Raw genomic sequence first — 17,558 nt, 5'->3', positions numbered from 1 at the left:
ATGTTTGTAATAGTACACTTATTGTTAACTCCACAGAAACACCGGTTCCTGAGACGGCAATTTCTGAGATTCGTTGCTGATTTCAGTTAGTATCCTTAGCGGCAAAAGTTAAGCATTACAAGTAGGCCTAAGGTGGATTGGATCATCAGGAAGCTCTTTTCTGTGTGAACAATGAACAAGATACCAGAATATGTAATTCACTCATAATGAGTTGAAGACGTGGCTGTGGCTATGATTGTATGTAAAGACGATTCCAAATTTGTGACGAGAAACAATGATTTGTCGTTCAGGAGGACAATATAAAGTGTATTTGGTGTTTATATTCGCAGCCATGGCTCTGGTGTTCTTAGCAGTGGCAGAAAGTAAGTGTACTCTTAATACCTTCAAATATTCCCAATTTAATCCCACATCATCAGGATGGACAACCAATCATCGTGTCCAACTCATTCCTTTCCATCTGTGTGTCCGTTTTTTTTTGTTTTTTTGGTAGTATTTTCGTTTTCATCCAATCGAACATTAATGCTACATTCACACTCAACTCTTTATATAATTTTCCATTATTTAACAACATGGCGCCGTCTTTCGCGTTCCATGAAACGGAACAAGTGTGAATGTGGCTTAAGTTGGACCTTCTTCCAATCCCAGTGACGTAACCACTTACGCAATAACAATACGGATGGGATTCTAATTCAAAACACTTTATCAGATCATATCCATATTATAGGGACCTACGTAATGTATCGTTGATTGTCACCTGAACCAGAATTCGTCAAAACTGTGTCGAGGACAATGAAACGTGACGCAACTCGCTCCTAGGTCCTAGGCCATCGCAAATTGAAATCTGCCTATTACCTTTATCGCTCTCTCGCCTCAATATCTATCTCCAACTTGCATTTGCCTAACAGGTTTCACGTGATACAGATCTGTTCATGTCGCATTATTGATTAATAATATACTGTATCATTATTTAGGTTACATATGTAAAGCTTATCTCTTCTGATCGTATTACCGATTGAACTAAATCACAGAAATCCGTAATTAAATTATTTATAACAGATAAGGCACATTGCCAAGATTGACTCATCCTGACTAATTAATACGCGTATTAAAATAAGAATAGTACAAAAACCTGAAGTATACATGCTTAAAGCTCTAGCTACACTATCACACTAGTTTGACAAAAAGGGTGTGATGTGCTTAAATATGGTAGTGATATGACATCATCATGTCCATATATGGGCACATCACATTTTTCCACCGGCGATTTGTTTGTCACATAATATTTGATCAGGGAAAAGTGAAATTTCACTCTTCCCCGGTTTGATAGTGTAAACAGAGCTTAACATGCTCTAGTGTGGACAGGCCCCATGTGTGTTGATGTAGTAGGCCTAATGACAGGCAGGTGAACACGCAATATACTCGTGAATCGCTTTTAGACAACTGAATTAAATAAACAATAATATTATAATTATGAAGTAGATATCATAATTGAATTCGACAGTTTGCGTTTTAAAGTTGGTGCTAAGAACATGAAGGTCTGTAATGCATAGTGCGACTTTTACGACTTGTGCTGTGGTTATGTGCAATGTAAGAGTTCGGGTTCAAATCCTCTGGTCGGTAGGTTCGAGAGCTTTCGATTTTCCACTACCTGTGATATGGAACCAATTACGTCATGTCAATTGATTGCGCGCGCGTGCGAGAGACATAGAGATGTGCTCATAATTCGATTCTCCGTTTTGGTGGATTAGGTCCAAGTCCAGATAAGCAGTTGTACATGGTCACAAACGTTTGTCTTCGAAGCCCAATTTCTTTATAAACTAATAATTCCTCCATGCACTGATTGGAGACTGAATTTGCTGTTTAACTTCGATCTAAACTGAAAGTGATAAAAACAAATGTTATATCTATAATGTTATCGTTTCATGTAATGCATTACATTAGTGATGTATTTAGAATTAACCGTATAATGTCACCACAAAGGGATGATTCACCTAAACAAAACTGGACCCATGAGAGTGTATTTTAATTGTTCATTAACGTTATGTTGTTCAATGTTGTTAAAACATAATTGGTTGTTCCATATGAATTACTATTGAGGTAATACTTGTAACCTGTTCCATTTGTCTGGTATTGATACCATATTCATCAATCAAATACATGTGTACCCCTATTAAGGGGACACCTCCCTGATAAAACGAACGAGTGAAAATATACATTCAACCTCAAGGGAGCTATTAATGGAAACTGTATTTGGTCCACAATATGTCCCCTTAATTAGGAGTTCTTCACTTCAGTCTTCAATAGTAATTTAAGTAATTTGGTTTGAAAGGAATATAGGCTCGACAGTATTGTGACAATACTGTAGTAATACCAGTTTGAACTGTTGTGTGTTGAAGAGAGAATAGGCGTACTATTGACAAATATTGTATCAAAAAAGTACATCAATTTGACGAAAAATACTACACCAATATAACGTTACAAATGCGAATTTAAATGACTCTGTCTATCAGTGGGTAATTAGGCTATCAGATTGAGTACATTACATATTATTATCGGATAAGTCGAGTCTACCCCGATAACATTATGACAAGAGAATAGGAATATCACGTAGAAATGGTATATTACTACTAATTTATTTGTTAAAATTCGCGCCCAATATTATGCAACTAAAGAGAGGCATCAATTGACAAATTAAGCTTTCGAAATTTCTACAAATATGTCAAACAAGTCATATCTAGCCCCAACATTTTAGCGAGAGAATTTGTCGAATAATTCAACAAATAAGCTAAATATTACTATTGTCGACTATTACTATCTATATGCGAGCACGAATCACTTTATTTGACGCAATTATCAAATAATATGTATGAGTTTTCATTTTACATAGAATAATTTCAATATTCAACTTATATTTTCATCTCAATTTATCCGGATCATTGCTTATGTCAGTGGACGCGTTCGTGCTGCTTATTGTCATGTCAGTATTTTATTTGTCATGGCATTTTACATGACATCAATATTGTAGGTTGTTCAATGCTAGTATTCAGTAACATATAATATAATTCTCTTTTTTTTCAATTAATTAAATCATGTAAAGCTTATGTCGAGTATCATGTGTGAACCGAGCTTTAATGACGACACGACGGAAACGATAAAGGCCAATTTACACGGACGAGCGGTAAAGATAATAAAAAATATAGAACCTATGTTATTCCTTATGACCATTTACACACAATGCGGCGGCGAAGCGCGGACGGTCGATTTCAGATACAGATTCTACGTGGGACAAGCTACGCGGTTTTCCACTTACCGTTACCGCTCGTCTGTGTAAGTTGGCCAGTCTAGGAATATTTAATAATACATCATCTCATTTTGTATCACATGTGGTGCCTGTATCATGTATGGTTAGGTTAAGGGTTAGTTTATGGTATATAATACTAGGGGATGTGATGTTGTATTGCACGACGATGACAAAGACCGGGGCGACGACACTGTCGACAGCAGTAGCTGACAACAAGGGGTGGAAAAAACAAAGAAAGATGATATTTTGAGCCAAATATAAAATTAACTACAATTATGTTAACATACTGCACAGTGACAAATGATGGAGATGGTGGTGCCGGATAAATAGATGTTGAACACGACGAGATGACAAAGAATACAACATTTCAAGAAAAATGATATTTGAACAATGTACCATTATTACCGTTGCAAACAAGAACATTTTAAGAGATTGTTCATCTACAACAACCATGTTAACATAATGCTCTAAAGAGGTTATTAAATCATAAACCCGATATATATCGAATTTATGTCAAATTATCCGCTATCCAAACGTTTAATGCTAAGCTCACTTATTCGAAAAACAAAACACGATATGTTTTCTAACACGTCAGGGTATCAGCCGACATACTCCCGCATGCTGTTACTATGGTTAGACGGCCTATGGTGGAAATATTTAGCTGATATGCGAGTGTACAAGATGTTCACACATTGTGACGCCTTTAGCGTCAACTTCTTAGCTCTCGTTATGAAATATCAGTAACGGAACGCGTATCGCTTACGCAATATGATCGCGCTCAAATTTAGATTTGAAACTATGACGTTGTTGGTGGGAAATTATCTTCAATTTACTATTTCAGTCTTAAGGCCCCGTCAGGCGTTTATTTCTTTGCATATATTTCGTACTATAATCACAGACAAATTTAGAACAACAGAAGTCGCTAAAGATTGGTTTCCACGATCATCATTCATCGCATCATGATTGGTCCAATTACTTGCGTTGCGCTTATGTTTGCTTCCCACTAGAGACGCAACACAACGACGTTTGACCAATCATAAGCGATGGATTATTCGAACTGTTGCTTGTCATTGTTGTTCAACTTGCTTGCATTGCGTCTACGTCTTTGCGTTGTGTTCTAGTGGGAACCAAGCTTTACGTCCATCTTGCGTTGCGTACAAAACAACAGGCAAAATTTGCCCTATCGTTAGAAATGACACGATTAATTAGGCCAATCCTCCCCCATCCCATTTCTGTGTAATCTTGCTGTTATAGTACTGCAGATTATTATTTTTTCAATTCTATTTAAAAACACGATTATCGTCGTGTTGTATTTCTACAGTTAAATACCTGTATATGAATAATTTGACAATTAGGATTACAGATACCGGATTTTTAACTTCCTAAATTGACGAAATATTAGAGAAATTATTTTTTTTATCGACATTGATTATGACGTTTACTAAAAATAATCGATTTTAGAAAAACGAACCATTTCGAAACAGTTTAGCAGTTAAGTTGTTCTGAGCTTCTAATTGGTCCGGTAATGTTTTCATCGCCTGATTTATGGCATCAGATACAATCGGGTTATCGTAAAATAGAATCCATTTTAATATATAGAATAAATCAACCATTTTCTAAATGCCTTTCTATATGTCTTTTTATCAGCAAATTTTAAGATTAACCCAATAGTTTAGTTTGGTTAACCTACGGCAGCATCACACACAAATGATAGATTAAACATTACAGAAAATAAACAGAGCGAGAGTTATTATCATTACCAGGCGGTAGAAGGAGGACTATGGAACGCTGTTTACGCCACATTTCGGAGGGCAGTAAATGCGTACGCTGTTCCGTAATAACGGATTCGTAATATCAGCACCCATAACATAATGTCCGAATGTAGCAGACATTAGTCGTCCGATTAATTCTTTAGGCCCAATTTATTCAGATCTCGAGCGGTAAACGGTAAAGGCCAATTTACACAGACGAGCGGTAACGGTAATAAAATTATAGAATCTATACTATTCCTTATGACCATTTTACTCACAACGCCGAGCGGACGGTACTGTACCAACCTACTCTTACCAACCTAGTCATTTTGTACATTTTTTTTATAAACTTAGTATTAATTCTAGACTGCTATGGTTATATTAATTCCTTATTCATAAGTGTACGTTGTTATTGATACCGTTGGATGTGTGTTTGACTATGTTATCAATCATATACGACTAATATAGCATAGCAGATGTACGGATATTGAAAACTAAACATTATCATGCTTCGAGATATTCTATATCGTGATTGATTAGTACATCCCATTTGTACAATTGTATACGTATCGCAAAGTGTAATGTTCTACATTATCGTGCACATGTAAAAGTGCATACATGTAGGCCCAGAGACGCGCTGCCAATAGAATATTTAAAATTACCCAGTAACACATTATCCATATTAAGGAGACACCTTCTGAGCTCAGCAAAGTTCCCCTTTATACTAGGGTTGTCCCGTGTATCCTGAATGGGTATTGGCCGTATAGTGTTAGAACACACATTTCCCTTAATTTTCCCATAATTAATTCTTTGTTTTATTCATTTATTAAAACATTGTCTAAGGACCTCCTAAATACAATTGTAATGCGCTAATATTATTAACTCGAAATCGTGTGTCTCGAAGGGATCACAATGATGCAGCTATGAATGAAACACGAATCAGTCGTTGTAAGCATTTTTTATTTCATCGATAGATTTACCTCGCCACCAGGTGCCTTTACTATGACCCCCCTCCCTACCCTATTTTTTAGGTTTCATAAGCTTAACCTAACCTTCAACTTTTGATCACTACAATTTAAACCCCAACAACCAAAAGTTTCATAGAAATATACCCGGGAAGTCTAAATTCCCGAAAACGGTTGTGGACTGCTTGGTGGGGATAGACGGAAGGGGCATTCATTCCAACATCATTGCCGTCGCCTGATAATGAATGTTTCGCGCGTTCGGCGAGAGCACGGCTCTTTGGGAGTTCGTAATCTTACACTCAAATCATCATCGTAGCATTTGGCCGTTTAAATCTGACTGTGTCGTAATTGCTTTTTAATTCATGTATCTTAAATTGATGTGGTGCCGCGAAACATAATACTCTGGCCAGTTGTTTTACAAGAGTAATCTTCGAGTCATAGAATTCAAAATTGTGAAACGGACATATTATTATTATTTCATGTTACTTATATAATAAACTCGCATGACGTCACCACCTTCCCCTATTTTCAATTACGAACCTTTCCAATAACACCTTTCCAAATTCTGGCTGACCCATGTGATGTGTAAATGCATGCAAACTCTTGGTCTAGGGGAAAAGAAGAGGTAACACCCCTTCTTCATCGATGTTGAACGATTTTTTCCAGATTTTAGTGCTTCGATACAGCTTTCCAATCAGTGGACCTTGGTTCGAACATCAGAGTAGACAATTTTCCCTGTAGTGAGAGATGTATGGTTCGGTTAAAATAATATTGTTGAGTTATGTGCTATGGTAGGCATATGGCCATGTTACAGTCAACAGATACGACACTGCAGGATGTTTTTAATCGGTAAACATGAAACCGTACGAGAATCGATTAAAAAGGTCATTACGCTCAGATATAAAATCGTAATGTTGATAACTAGAAAACCGTGATCGCTTTCACTCTGGAGAATTCTCTGCGCTTCGGCATTTTTACTGGCTTGTTTTCTCCTTCATTTTATATTAAAACATAAATTCAGAATACTTTGCATTACGATTAAAGCCTAAATTTTAGGCTACAAACGTCATCATTTTAATGTTCACCCATTACCCTTTCAATTAATAATATCTGTAAATGGTCGCCTTGGGCGTAATGTCTTCATTCCAATCTTAAATCATCTCTCATGTTGTAATGTACATTGTACCATTTGAACTTGAACGCTAAAGCAGTAGCATAAATAATCTGTACACATAAATGCCTACTAATGGCTTGTTCAAAGTAGGGACGAGTAATTTCACTCTTCCCTGTTAAAAGTGATTTAAATATATCTTTGCACCGTTCATTACTTTAATATATTTAAAAATGATATATAAATTAAAATAAAGTTCAATTTTTTATTTGATATGTCATCGTTATAAATAGTTTGTTAGTTTCTGCGGTGTATGAAAAAATGTTTTCTTATGTGGGAATGGGAATATCATTCATTACTTTAATATATTAAATGATATATAAATTAAAATAAAGTTCAATTTTTTATTTGATATGTCATCGGTATAAATAGTTTGTTAGTTTCTGCGGTGTATGAAAAAATGTTTTCTTATGTGGGAATGGGAATATCATTCATTCATTTATTTATTTATTCAATCAATCACATTTACTGATTCGATCAATTAATCAATTCGTTCACTTGATCGATCAATCAATAGGTAAATCATTCGATCAATTAATCAATCAATCATTCGTTTACTTGATTGATCAATCAATAGGTCGGTCAATTAATCAATCAATCAATCAATAAGTCGGTCAATTAATCAATCAATCAATCAATAATTCGGTCAGTCAATTATTCCATCATTCATTAGTATTAATCAATCAAATCAATTAATCAATCAATCAATAATTCGCTCACTCAATCGATCAATCAATAGGTCGATCAATTAATCAATCAATATTAATAATAATATTAATCAATCAAATCAATCAATCGATTAATTATTCGATTCATCAAAAAATGTAGTATAGCTTGTAATAAATTGTTTTGTAATATATAGACATTATGTTTTTTTTTTTATTGATGTTAATGATATGAGTTTTACCGTCTGTCACACATAATATTATCGATATTTATGTTATATAAAATATTAATATAAATCATAGTAGAGTATTAGTATATTAATCGAGGTCCCTTGAGTGCCAGCAACGTGTTGCCTGTCTATTATCACTTTACGGTTGGTTGACTTACACTTGCATTACAAAGAACTAAGATATAACTTGTTGGAAATGAATATACTATATTAATTGGGTAATATTTTACATTTGAATCACCCGATGTGCCGTATCTCCACATCATGGCATTATATGAACTGTATCTTAGGCCAATTCTGTAATACAGTGTCACATATGTCACATGTTGTGCCTGCTAGGTTTAGATGGCATATGATACAGGCGTCACATGTGATAAATATTTGACACTATATTACAGATGACAACAGTATACGGAAAATCGGCCAATAAGGCTATTTAAATCGAAAATCGTGCACGTTTGTACTTTATGTATCATATGTATTTTTTTCATACCGTTCGCAATCGGGATATAGGTTTCTTAAAATTGTGAGAGATTTTCAATTGAACTTGTGCAGGTTTGATTTAAACATCTTTTATAACGTATATAACGCAAGTCGATAAACTTGGGCTCATGACAATGACGTAGTCCTACGTCACGTAAATACAAAGACAGATCTTTGAATTGTAAAAGTCTGTATAACTTCATGTAAATATGTATTTTTAAACTTCATATTTATAACTTCATCTAATCATGTAAGGAAGTATCTTCATGCAATAATCACATGTGGTCTAGTATACGCACGACACATAACGACTTTTTGGCACGTGACCCGAGTTGTAACATTATTTTCTCAAGATCGTACCGATAGCAGGGGCCAGTAATGTTGTATAATTTTTAAAGTGTTCTAGATGATGTAAAGAAAATAAGCCGAACAGCTGGAAATATCGGCTTTGATTATTGTCTGATGTAAATTGATGATAATTTGATCAGAAGCGACACACGATATATTTGGTTTAAACATTATGTAAAAGACGAGAGGTGGTCTGTGTTATAAGGTTGAAGTCTCATATACAGTATCTTTCCATCTTGTAATAGTACAGAAAACCTGGTTAAGGTCTAAGGATTTGTATGGTAATAAGTTGAATCGACAAGCGGTTAAAAGCAGGGGCGTCGCAACCAAACCATAGCCAGAAGCGGCACAGAAGTTCAATGCTCTTTCTCGACTATAACTCTCATTGATGCTAATTGTTTTAAACATCAATCATATTTCCAGCTCTTTGAAATTGAACATGAATATATTATCTATTATGTTTTTCTTCTCTACAATGAACTGGAAACGGTAAAAGTGTTTTCACACATGAGCACGTTATTATATTGTGGTGAAAACAGACATTCATAGACAAAAGTTATTATTTAATTATTATGTTATACATGATATATGTTCCATAATACTTTTATGACTTTTTAATTATTTTTAGACTGTTTGGATTGTGATCACGGGATTTGTGACGGTAGTAAATGCAGGTATTATGTTTACATTTGCGCATTCAATTCGAAAGTTTTGCCAAAATGAAAGAGACCCATCTTAACCCAAATTAAAAAGTTGACCAATCAAAAGCAAGAGTTCGAGTAATCTATCGCTTTTGATTGGTCAATTCAGTGAATATATTAAAATGCTGTTTTTACAGGTGTCATGATGGGTATGGCGGTAAGCTATGCAATGTATGCGTCCCTAGCCAAAATTGTGTCAACGGCTATTGTATCAATCCCGGAGGATGTCGATGTAACCCAGGCTGGCACGGAATGTTTTGTGATATAGGTAGGTGGTAATAGCAATGGTGAACTACAGTGAATAAGCAAGTTAGTTAACAAATAAGCTCTGTCTACACTATCAAATTGGTTGCATGTTTTGGACAAGAAGAATGTATTGTTAAAACGTGTTGTTACCTAAAGCGTGGTTCCCACTAGCGACGCAACGTAACGCAACCTACGCAACGGAATAAAATGCCCTTCCAATAATTGTGTTTTCCCCCGCCTGCATGAAATCAAACCTACGATGTTTGCTGCATTGTTGCATCGTTGGGAACCACGCTTTAGTTCGCATGCTATTAATTAATTTTCCTCACTGGAATCCTACAAGACACAGTACTACGGTGGCATGTAAGTGTCACTGCAACTTTAAAAAATTATTATTTTAAAAAGCAACATTATAAATGATAAATAAACAAATGAAAAAATATGAGAAGAATACAAATAAATAAAGGTATACACATTGTTGGAAATCATCTATCGGTATTTAATTTATTTTGACAATGTCTTCCTTTCAAGGAGAGTTGAACTTGATGTATTAATATTGCGATGTATTATCTATAATAACTCACGGACTGACAAGGAAAACGAGATTATAATGTTTTGAATATCACCTGGCGGTAATAATAATGCGTATCTTGTTCATGTTTGTTTAGAATAAAGCTGTATGACATTAGTAAGCTTATTATTGTAGGTCTAATGTTCGTATCATCTTCATGACAAATACATTTCATTAAACATTACCAAACATGATATACGAACCAATTAGTTATGTAACCGTAGTACACGAGTTATGCTAATCTATTATATTGCTTTCAGCATAAAAGAAATCTGAAAATGTACATGAATACAGTACAGTACTTAGTTTATATGAAACGCCGTTGGGGCCAAAATATCAATTGATCGTGCGTTTATCCATGACCTTTTGCCAAATTTAGGTCTCTGTGGCAAACGAAGTGCTTTAATGTGATTGGTTGCTTATCCACTAATGTTGTTGTTTAAGTTTATTATGATTAATTTTCAACATGGTTATATTGGAGTATAATTACAATGATGAACAGAAAAGTATTGATACGAAATGAAACGATTTATTTTCTTTAAAAAAATATCAATATGTGTGGCACTATCTCATGTATTGACTAAATAGATAGTGTAAATATGCTATCAGATTATAGTATGGTTAATACTACTGCTATTAATATCAAATCGTGGAAATGTGATTCATACCACAGGGCGTGTATAGAACAATTTCATCAATTCATTAATTTCTCGGAACCGACTCAAACTCATGCCTACATTATGCGAGGTTCATAGCGTGCAATGAAAAACTAAATTTGAACATTATTTTTTCTGGCGGTAGGCGGATTATAATTCGGCTGCTGTCTAACAGCAGGAATACGTTTTCCGTTCCGTGAAAAAGAACGGAATACGTCTTCCGTTCCGTGAAACAGAAGCAGTGTGAATGTAGTCTCCTGGCTACTACCACCCCCAAGAACGGAATCACTTTGAAATCAGATCAAATGAAATCTAAATATATAAACGTATTCTTTTTCAATGATAACATTGCCATAATAATAGACCTATTCATAGAAATAAATAAATCTTAAAATAATGATTGTTATTATTTCAGATTCTAAGGGTTATTGTCATTACAACGTGCCGTGTTTAAACGGTGGTACGTGCTATAGTCTAGGAAAACAGGGATTCACGTGCACATGCGCAGAAGGTTATTCAGGTATACGTTGTCAAAACCATATCAATGGACCATGTTCGTGCAAGAACAATGGTACTTGTGTTGTAAGTATATCCGACTTTTGTGAGAACCGTCATATTCATATAATTAGTCATTAATCATGAATGTAACATTAGCGAAGAAATGTAATATAACAGCAGGTAGTTTTCTAAATTATGCTGTCCACAATGTTCACGTGTTACAAGTGCATAACATACGCTTATCCATCCGTACCAACAATGAACAATGGGAACACGTCTTCGCCGTTTTACACTGTATACATTAATACGTACTTATTCTTATATTTAATCTGTACTTATTCTTATAGTAGCACAATTAAGCATCAATGAAAATGAACATTTAAGGAAAATGTACACTAATATGTATGTTATTTGTTCCATAGCGTTACTGTGATAGCGCTAGTTACACTCCGTTTTGCATGAGTAATTAATGCATGACGTAATGCGGAGCATGGATGTTAACTTTATTGGTCGTGAGTTTACGCTGCTGGTGTGTGGTGTGTAGAATAAAGCTCTGTCTACACTATCAAACTTTATATGACAAAAAAAAATGTGATGTGCCAAGTATGGTAGTGATATGACACGATGACGTCATATCACTACCATACTTGGCACATCACATTTTTTTTAGTCAAACTAGTTTGATAATGTAGATAGAGATTTAGAGAGGTTCCTGGAAAGTTTGAATGAGAAGAATACACTTACATTTCTTTTTTTACAAGGACTCAAGGGATGGCAGGGGTTGTCTGTGTCCAATTGATTATGAGGGTGTACACTGTGAAACGTTTACAGGCCGCTGCCAAGAAAATACGTGCCCTGTCAATAGTACATGCGTTCACACATCAAAGGGATATAGATGTGATTGCAAACAGAAGCAGCAATGTGAACAGACGCTTATGCAGTGCACCGAATCAAATTGTGATGAAGGCGAGTCATTTTTATTGCCTTTGTATAGTCTTGTATATGCATAGTGTTTTTGTGAGTCGTGGTTTTAAGCCAGGCTGGACTTTCCCCCAAATCTGTATTTATTGTCTTTTTTTATGTTATCCACCCGTTCGTTGGCTTTTCGATTTTTGTCTGGAAAATGAGTATTATACGTATGAAACGCCATATTTGCCAAAATATTATCTTTTTTCTAATATTAATTCGAAACAGGGTCTAGAACCTAAACAAAGGCCAGGACAGCGGAGGCCATTCTCTACAAATGCAATATTTCACGATAGACTCCCAGGACTCTTTAGTTCTCATAATTTGGGAATCCCATACCGTCTTCACCAGCCGAGGAGCATTTTCACAGGTGTGAAATGTAAACAGAAAGCTGACGCTTTCATACCGCCAGGTGTTATTAGAAATTAAATTCTCATTTTGCCCTGTCGGTAGCAAAGGCTAATATAACGATAATCAATCAGAATATTAGATATTACACTGTATAATATCTTGTATAAAACTATGTTAATGAAATTAATTTATAAGCTCGGCATCTAGGCTAATATGTATAATAATTTATAATAACAGTAGCGCATTCCCGTCAATCTGGACCTCGGTCGAAGATTTTGTTTGTTTCTTGTGAGGTTTCGTCTCAAGTTAGTCGAGTTATTACTATTAGTTTAATTGTTTCATAATTCGTATATCACAACAACATGTGGGCCTAAGTTGTTGTTCGTAGTACGCAATATTACTAATGTACAATCATATTATATTAAACATATATTTCACTATCAGAGGCAATAAAAAACAGTAGCTCGCCTTGCCAAGAGGAACTCGATCGTACAGTCATTTGATCTTATGTTTGGCTGCGACAAATACCAACAGTTCTGTACTGTACTGTACCGCGGAGAGCGGTGTCTGTTAAGGGGCGTGGAACTGGGCCACAGATAAACCCTTTAATCTCAGCATCTTGCTGTTAGATTGCCTTGGTGTATCATTTTTAATTGTTCTCACTTAAGGATCAACAGAAAACTAGGTATTCATACCCATAAGTATGAAATAATAAAGACCGAACGAAAATTTGTTTAAAAGTTGAACCATTTTGCCCAGTAAACAACCAGAAGAAATCAAGCTATGTAGTTTATGTACGCGTTGTCACTGTTTCAGATTTATCAGCATATCTCCCCCGAACGAGTTTTCGTTCGGGGCTGTATTTGGTCGATTTAACGTTGGTTCTTCTTTGTCTGACGTCTTGAAACAAAGCTCGTATTAGCGGCCTACATTATGTATTCCTTCATTCATCCAGTTATACCTTTGTAATATATTATCATTCTGCAAAACCGAATTCCTCCGGCCACATTATTGAAGCTTCAAAACAGTATGAGCTGTCTTGTTTATTCCGGAGGGAGTTCACTATCAAAATAGTCTTAATTATACTCAACAGCATCAGTTGTATGGTTAGAAAAGTAATGAATTAATTGATATCTATCAGATCACAGCGGTGCTCTCGAGTGCGCCTGCGCGAAGAGTATGGCACAGTTTCGACGCAGTCTCGGCGACTGTGATTCAATTATGTGCAGTGGTCCAGTCGTTTAAGTTTTATGTTGGCTAAAATATGTTGCCTGGTTAGTCTGATGGCTGATTCAAGAAGCAATTATTGAAACACTTTTGGCAGCTGCTGGACCTTAGAGGTTGCCTGATGAAAAGTAATATGTTGTAGTAACGAGTTTTGACGTCATGGGACGAAACCATTTACTGGATATTACATAATGGACGGGCAGGTGAAATAACGAGAAGAAGAATAAGAAATATCAATGTACTTTAAATATCTATTTCGATATTGTGTCTGTCCTTTTTCTGGTTCGTTTGATCCTGATGACGAGGATCTTCATCGAGAGGGGCGGCCTTCCCAAAAGAAAGGGGTTATGTCATATGGTTGTTGCAGTTTTCAGCACTACATAAAGAAGGGAAAGATTTACGTAGTTCAGGAAATAATGTTTTGATCATTTCAATATTTGGTGTATCCCTATATCTCCCACATAGGTCCCTATTAAGGATATTACAACACGTCACAATCTACCAGTTGTTTGACGAAATAAAGATTATTTGAGTTGAATGACCCAACTTAACTTTTGCTTTTTTTCCTTTGTAAATCTAAAATTACAATATGAATATTTGAGTAAAAAGATTTTGTGTTGTTCAAATTGTAGATATGTGCCCCAGTGCACTCTGAATACAATCCCTCTCCCGCTTTCCAAAACTCTGGGGACGCAAGTAAATGTTTAAATATAGTGTGCTGTTTAGATGATTTATTCTTGATGGTATGTAGGCCTAAATTAATTCAGTAATACATTTTTTAAATTAATTTACAGGTCTTGAGTGCATCAAGACGCCAGGCCAACTTGGATTCTCATGCGACTGTCCACGCGGTACAGCCGGCCGGGCTTGCTCAATGAGACCTCTGTGCATCATGAACACATGCTCAAACGGAGGCAAATGTTTCGAGACACTCAACAACGTAATGTGTGTTTGTAACGACGGCTACACTGGTTTAGAGTGTGAAACCAAATTAGAACAATGCGAATATAACCCATGCGCAAATAACGGGACATGCGCAGTAGGTCCGAAGGGACATTTATGTGACTGTCCTGCAGGATACTCTGAACGTTACTGCGAATGTAAAATAACGTCTGATGAAAAATGTGGGACAAAAGAACCGATAAACGGAGGATGCACGCTATCGACGAATAATTGGAACCAAAGATTGTTAATGTTAAATATCGTAATATATTACATTTATAATCATAGCTGATGCGTTAGTTATTCTTGGTTCCCACTAAATACGCAACACAAGGACGTGACCAATCACAAGCGGTGGATTATTCGAACTGTCGCTTGTTATTGGTCAATACACGTTTACGTCCTTGCGTTACGTCATAGTGTGAACCAAGCTTTAGAGTATCTGAATGAAAAGTTAAGATATTTTGGAATATTTATATTTTAGCGAAAGTGTGATGATCGGTGTATTTTCACACGTCTGGTTGGTTCAACGTGCCAAAGAAATTTAAGACGTAGATATCAATTACGTTTGAACGTCCGATAGAAACGTTTTAAATGTATTAGGGAGAAATGGGAAAGTTTCCGTAACAAAAAACATTTTTTGAGGCTGGAGAATGTAACATTTGTTGAGTGTAAAGAGTCAGATGACCCAGAACGTAACAAACGTAATACGTTGACTACTGTAAAATAACGTCAAATACTGAATGGTAAATGTAACTGGATAATGTAAACGTCTGTTCGATTAAGAAAGTTTGAGAACTTTTGCTGGAAACGTAACATGAGAACGTCAACATCTGATTGGTTGTTTTATCAGGGAACACTTAACTTAAGTGGGCCTTTGGGAAGTTATCTTAACAATTTGCTGGAAACCGTAACAGAAGAACGGTAACTGAAAACGTAACAATAGAAGACACGACAAATTTGACTTAAAACATAATCGTAATATTGTATTTTACTTGTTCCACTTATTGAACCAATGCAATCTAACAACAGGACACTGAGCTCGTCAAGATAGGAACTCTTAACAGTCCTTTGATCTTATGTATGGCTGCGACAAACTTCGAATATATGTACATATTCTCCTGATCTTTTCGCAGCCATAGAAAAACCCTTGGATCTCCGGAGCTCCTCATCCTGTTGTGTGATTGCCTTGATTGAAGCTCATATTATTTCTGAGTCACGTGGTTTAGGGTATATAACGTCGTTTTCTTAAGTTTGGCTCTCACTGCGACGTAACGTAAGGACGTACATGCTATACGCAAGAGAGTTGACAAATGGAAATCGAAAGTTAGAATAATCCACCGCTTGTGCTGAAGTACAGTGTCCTTACATTCTTGCGTTGCGTTGTAAGTGGGAACCAAGATTTAAAAGTAAACGATATTTTCAACAATTATGATATATAATAATATTTGATGATGTATTCGCCTGAAATAATAACATCCAAAGATTATTAATAATGATGTACAAAATGTAAAAATGTAAATCAACTTTTTGTAATAGACTGTAAATTATATTGTCATAAAAATAATGTTTAAAAGGCAACTACACGTTTGCACTTTCGCTTACTGTAGTACGCCTTCTCGTAGTATAGATTCCCAGCTATTTCTGGTATTCTTTAGGGGTTTGTTGCAATGGTGTGTTCGAGGTACATTATTTGATCACCTCTAACTCTTTTGAGAAGAAACCACTTTCGGCTCTACCTACCGTGCAATTAAGTAGAAATAATAAAATAATAAACATTCACCCGAAAGCAGCCTAGACATAGCGACATGGCCTGGTTCGGTCGATCAGCCCCTTCGTGCTGTTTTAGACGTGCTGTCCCTCTTGGCAAGCTAGTCTGACCTACTTTAACCTATCATTTCAATATGTAAAGCCCATTACGTCATTTCTATCTTTGAGTACTCAGTACAGGCCTAGAGTTTTTTTATTTATCATCAAAACCATCAAATGGGGATTAAATGTATGTCTCGCAGTTCAAATGATCCATCGCTTGTAATTGGTCAAATCACTTGCGTTGCGTGTACGTACGTCGTTGCGGTCCTAATGTTTACCAACTTAAGATCTATAGGTGTATCATGATTAAATGAATTGAGATTCTCATAAGAAAAAGCAATTTTCCTCGTAAAAAACCCGAAATTACTAGGGGACGGAAAGTCCGTATAATTAAACAGGTAGTCACATAGTGTTTTACACTAGAGAGAAAATTACGCTACTGCAGTTACTGAAGTAACTGTACTTTGTCAACACAATGTTTATTACAGTGACTGTCTTCGAAACAAACTAAAATGTTACGTAACTGCAGTAAAGTAACGTGATCTGCAGACCGATGATTTCTAAGTCGGCCAATGTAGTCTACCATTATTTCTCTCGACTTTACAATCTATATTATAGGGGAAGGGAGAGAGGTGGTTGGGAAGAGAGGTGGTTGGAGAGAGAGGAGGTTGGGG

The 17,558-nt window shown here is 35.7% G+C and overlaps 1 protein-coding gene across 1 annotated transcript; it reads left to right on the top strand.

Moving 5' to 3' along the window:
• The first annotated feature begins 73 nt into the window (after positions 1-73).
• On the top strand, positions 74-17,250 carry LOC144851646 (protein glp-1-like). The gene is made up of 6 exons (XM_078709209.1): positions 74-362; positions 9,543-9,588; positions 9,753-9,883; positions 11,504-11,670; positions 12,348-12,552; positions 14,925-17,250. Exons 1-6 carry the CDS (start codon positions 275-277, stop codon positions 15,362-15,364), a joined length of 1,077 nt encoding a protein of 358 aa, XP_078565335.1. The 5' UTR covers positions 74-274; the 3' UTR covers positions 15,365-17,250.
• Positions 17,251-17,558: the final 308 nt, after the last annotated feature.

Source organism: Antedon bifida, chromosome 9 (genome assembly GCF_963402885.1).
Source record: "Antedon bifida chromosome 9, ecAntBifi1.1, whole genome shotgun sequence".
NCBI classification, from domain to species: domain Eukaryota; kingdom Metazoa; phylum Echinodermata; class Crinoidea; order Comatulida; family Antedonidae; genus Antedon; species Antedon bifida.
This window is presented reverse-complemented; position numbering and strand designations above follow the sequence as displayed.

Coding starts and splice junctions, on each gene's coding strand:
- LOC144851646 (XM_078709209.1), top strand. CDS start 275: ATGATTTGTCGTTCAGGAGGACAATATAAAGTGTATTTGGTGTTTATA. Junction 9,884..11,503: donor CGGAATGTTTTGTGATATAG/GTAGGTGGTAAT, acceptor TTATTATTTCAG/ATTCTAAGGGTTATTGTCAT. Junction 12,553..14,924: donor CGAATCAAATTGTGATGAAG/GCGAGTCATTTT, acceptor ATTAATTTACAG/GTCTTGAGTGCATCAAGACG.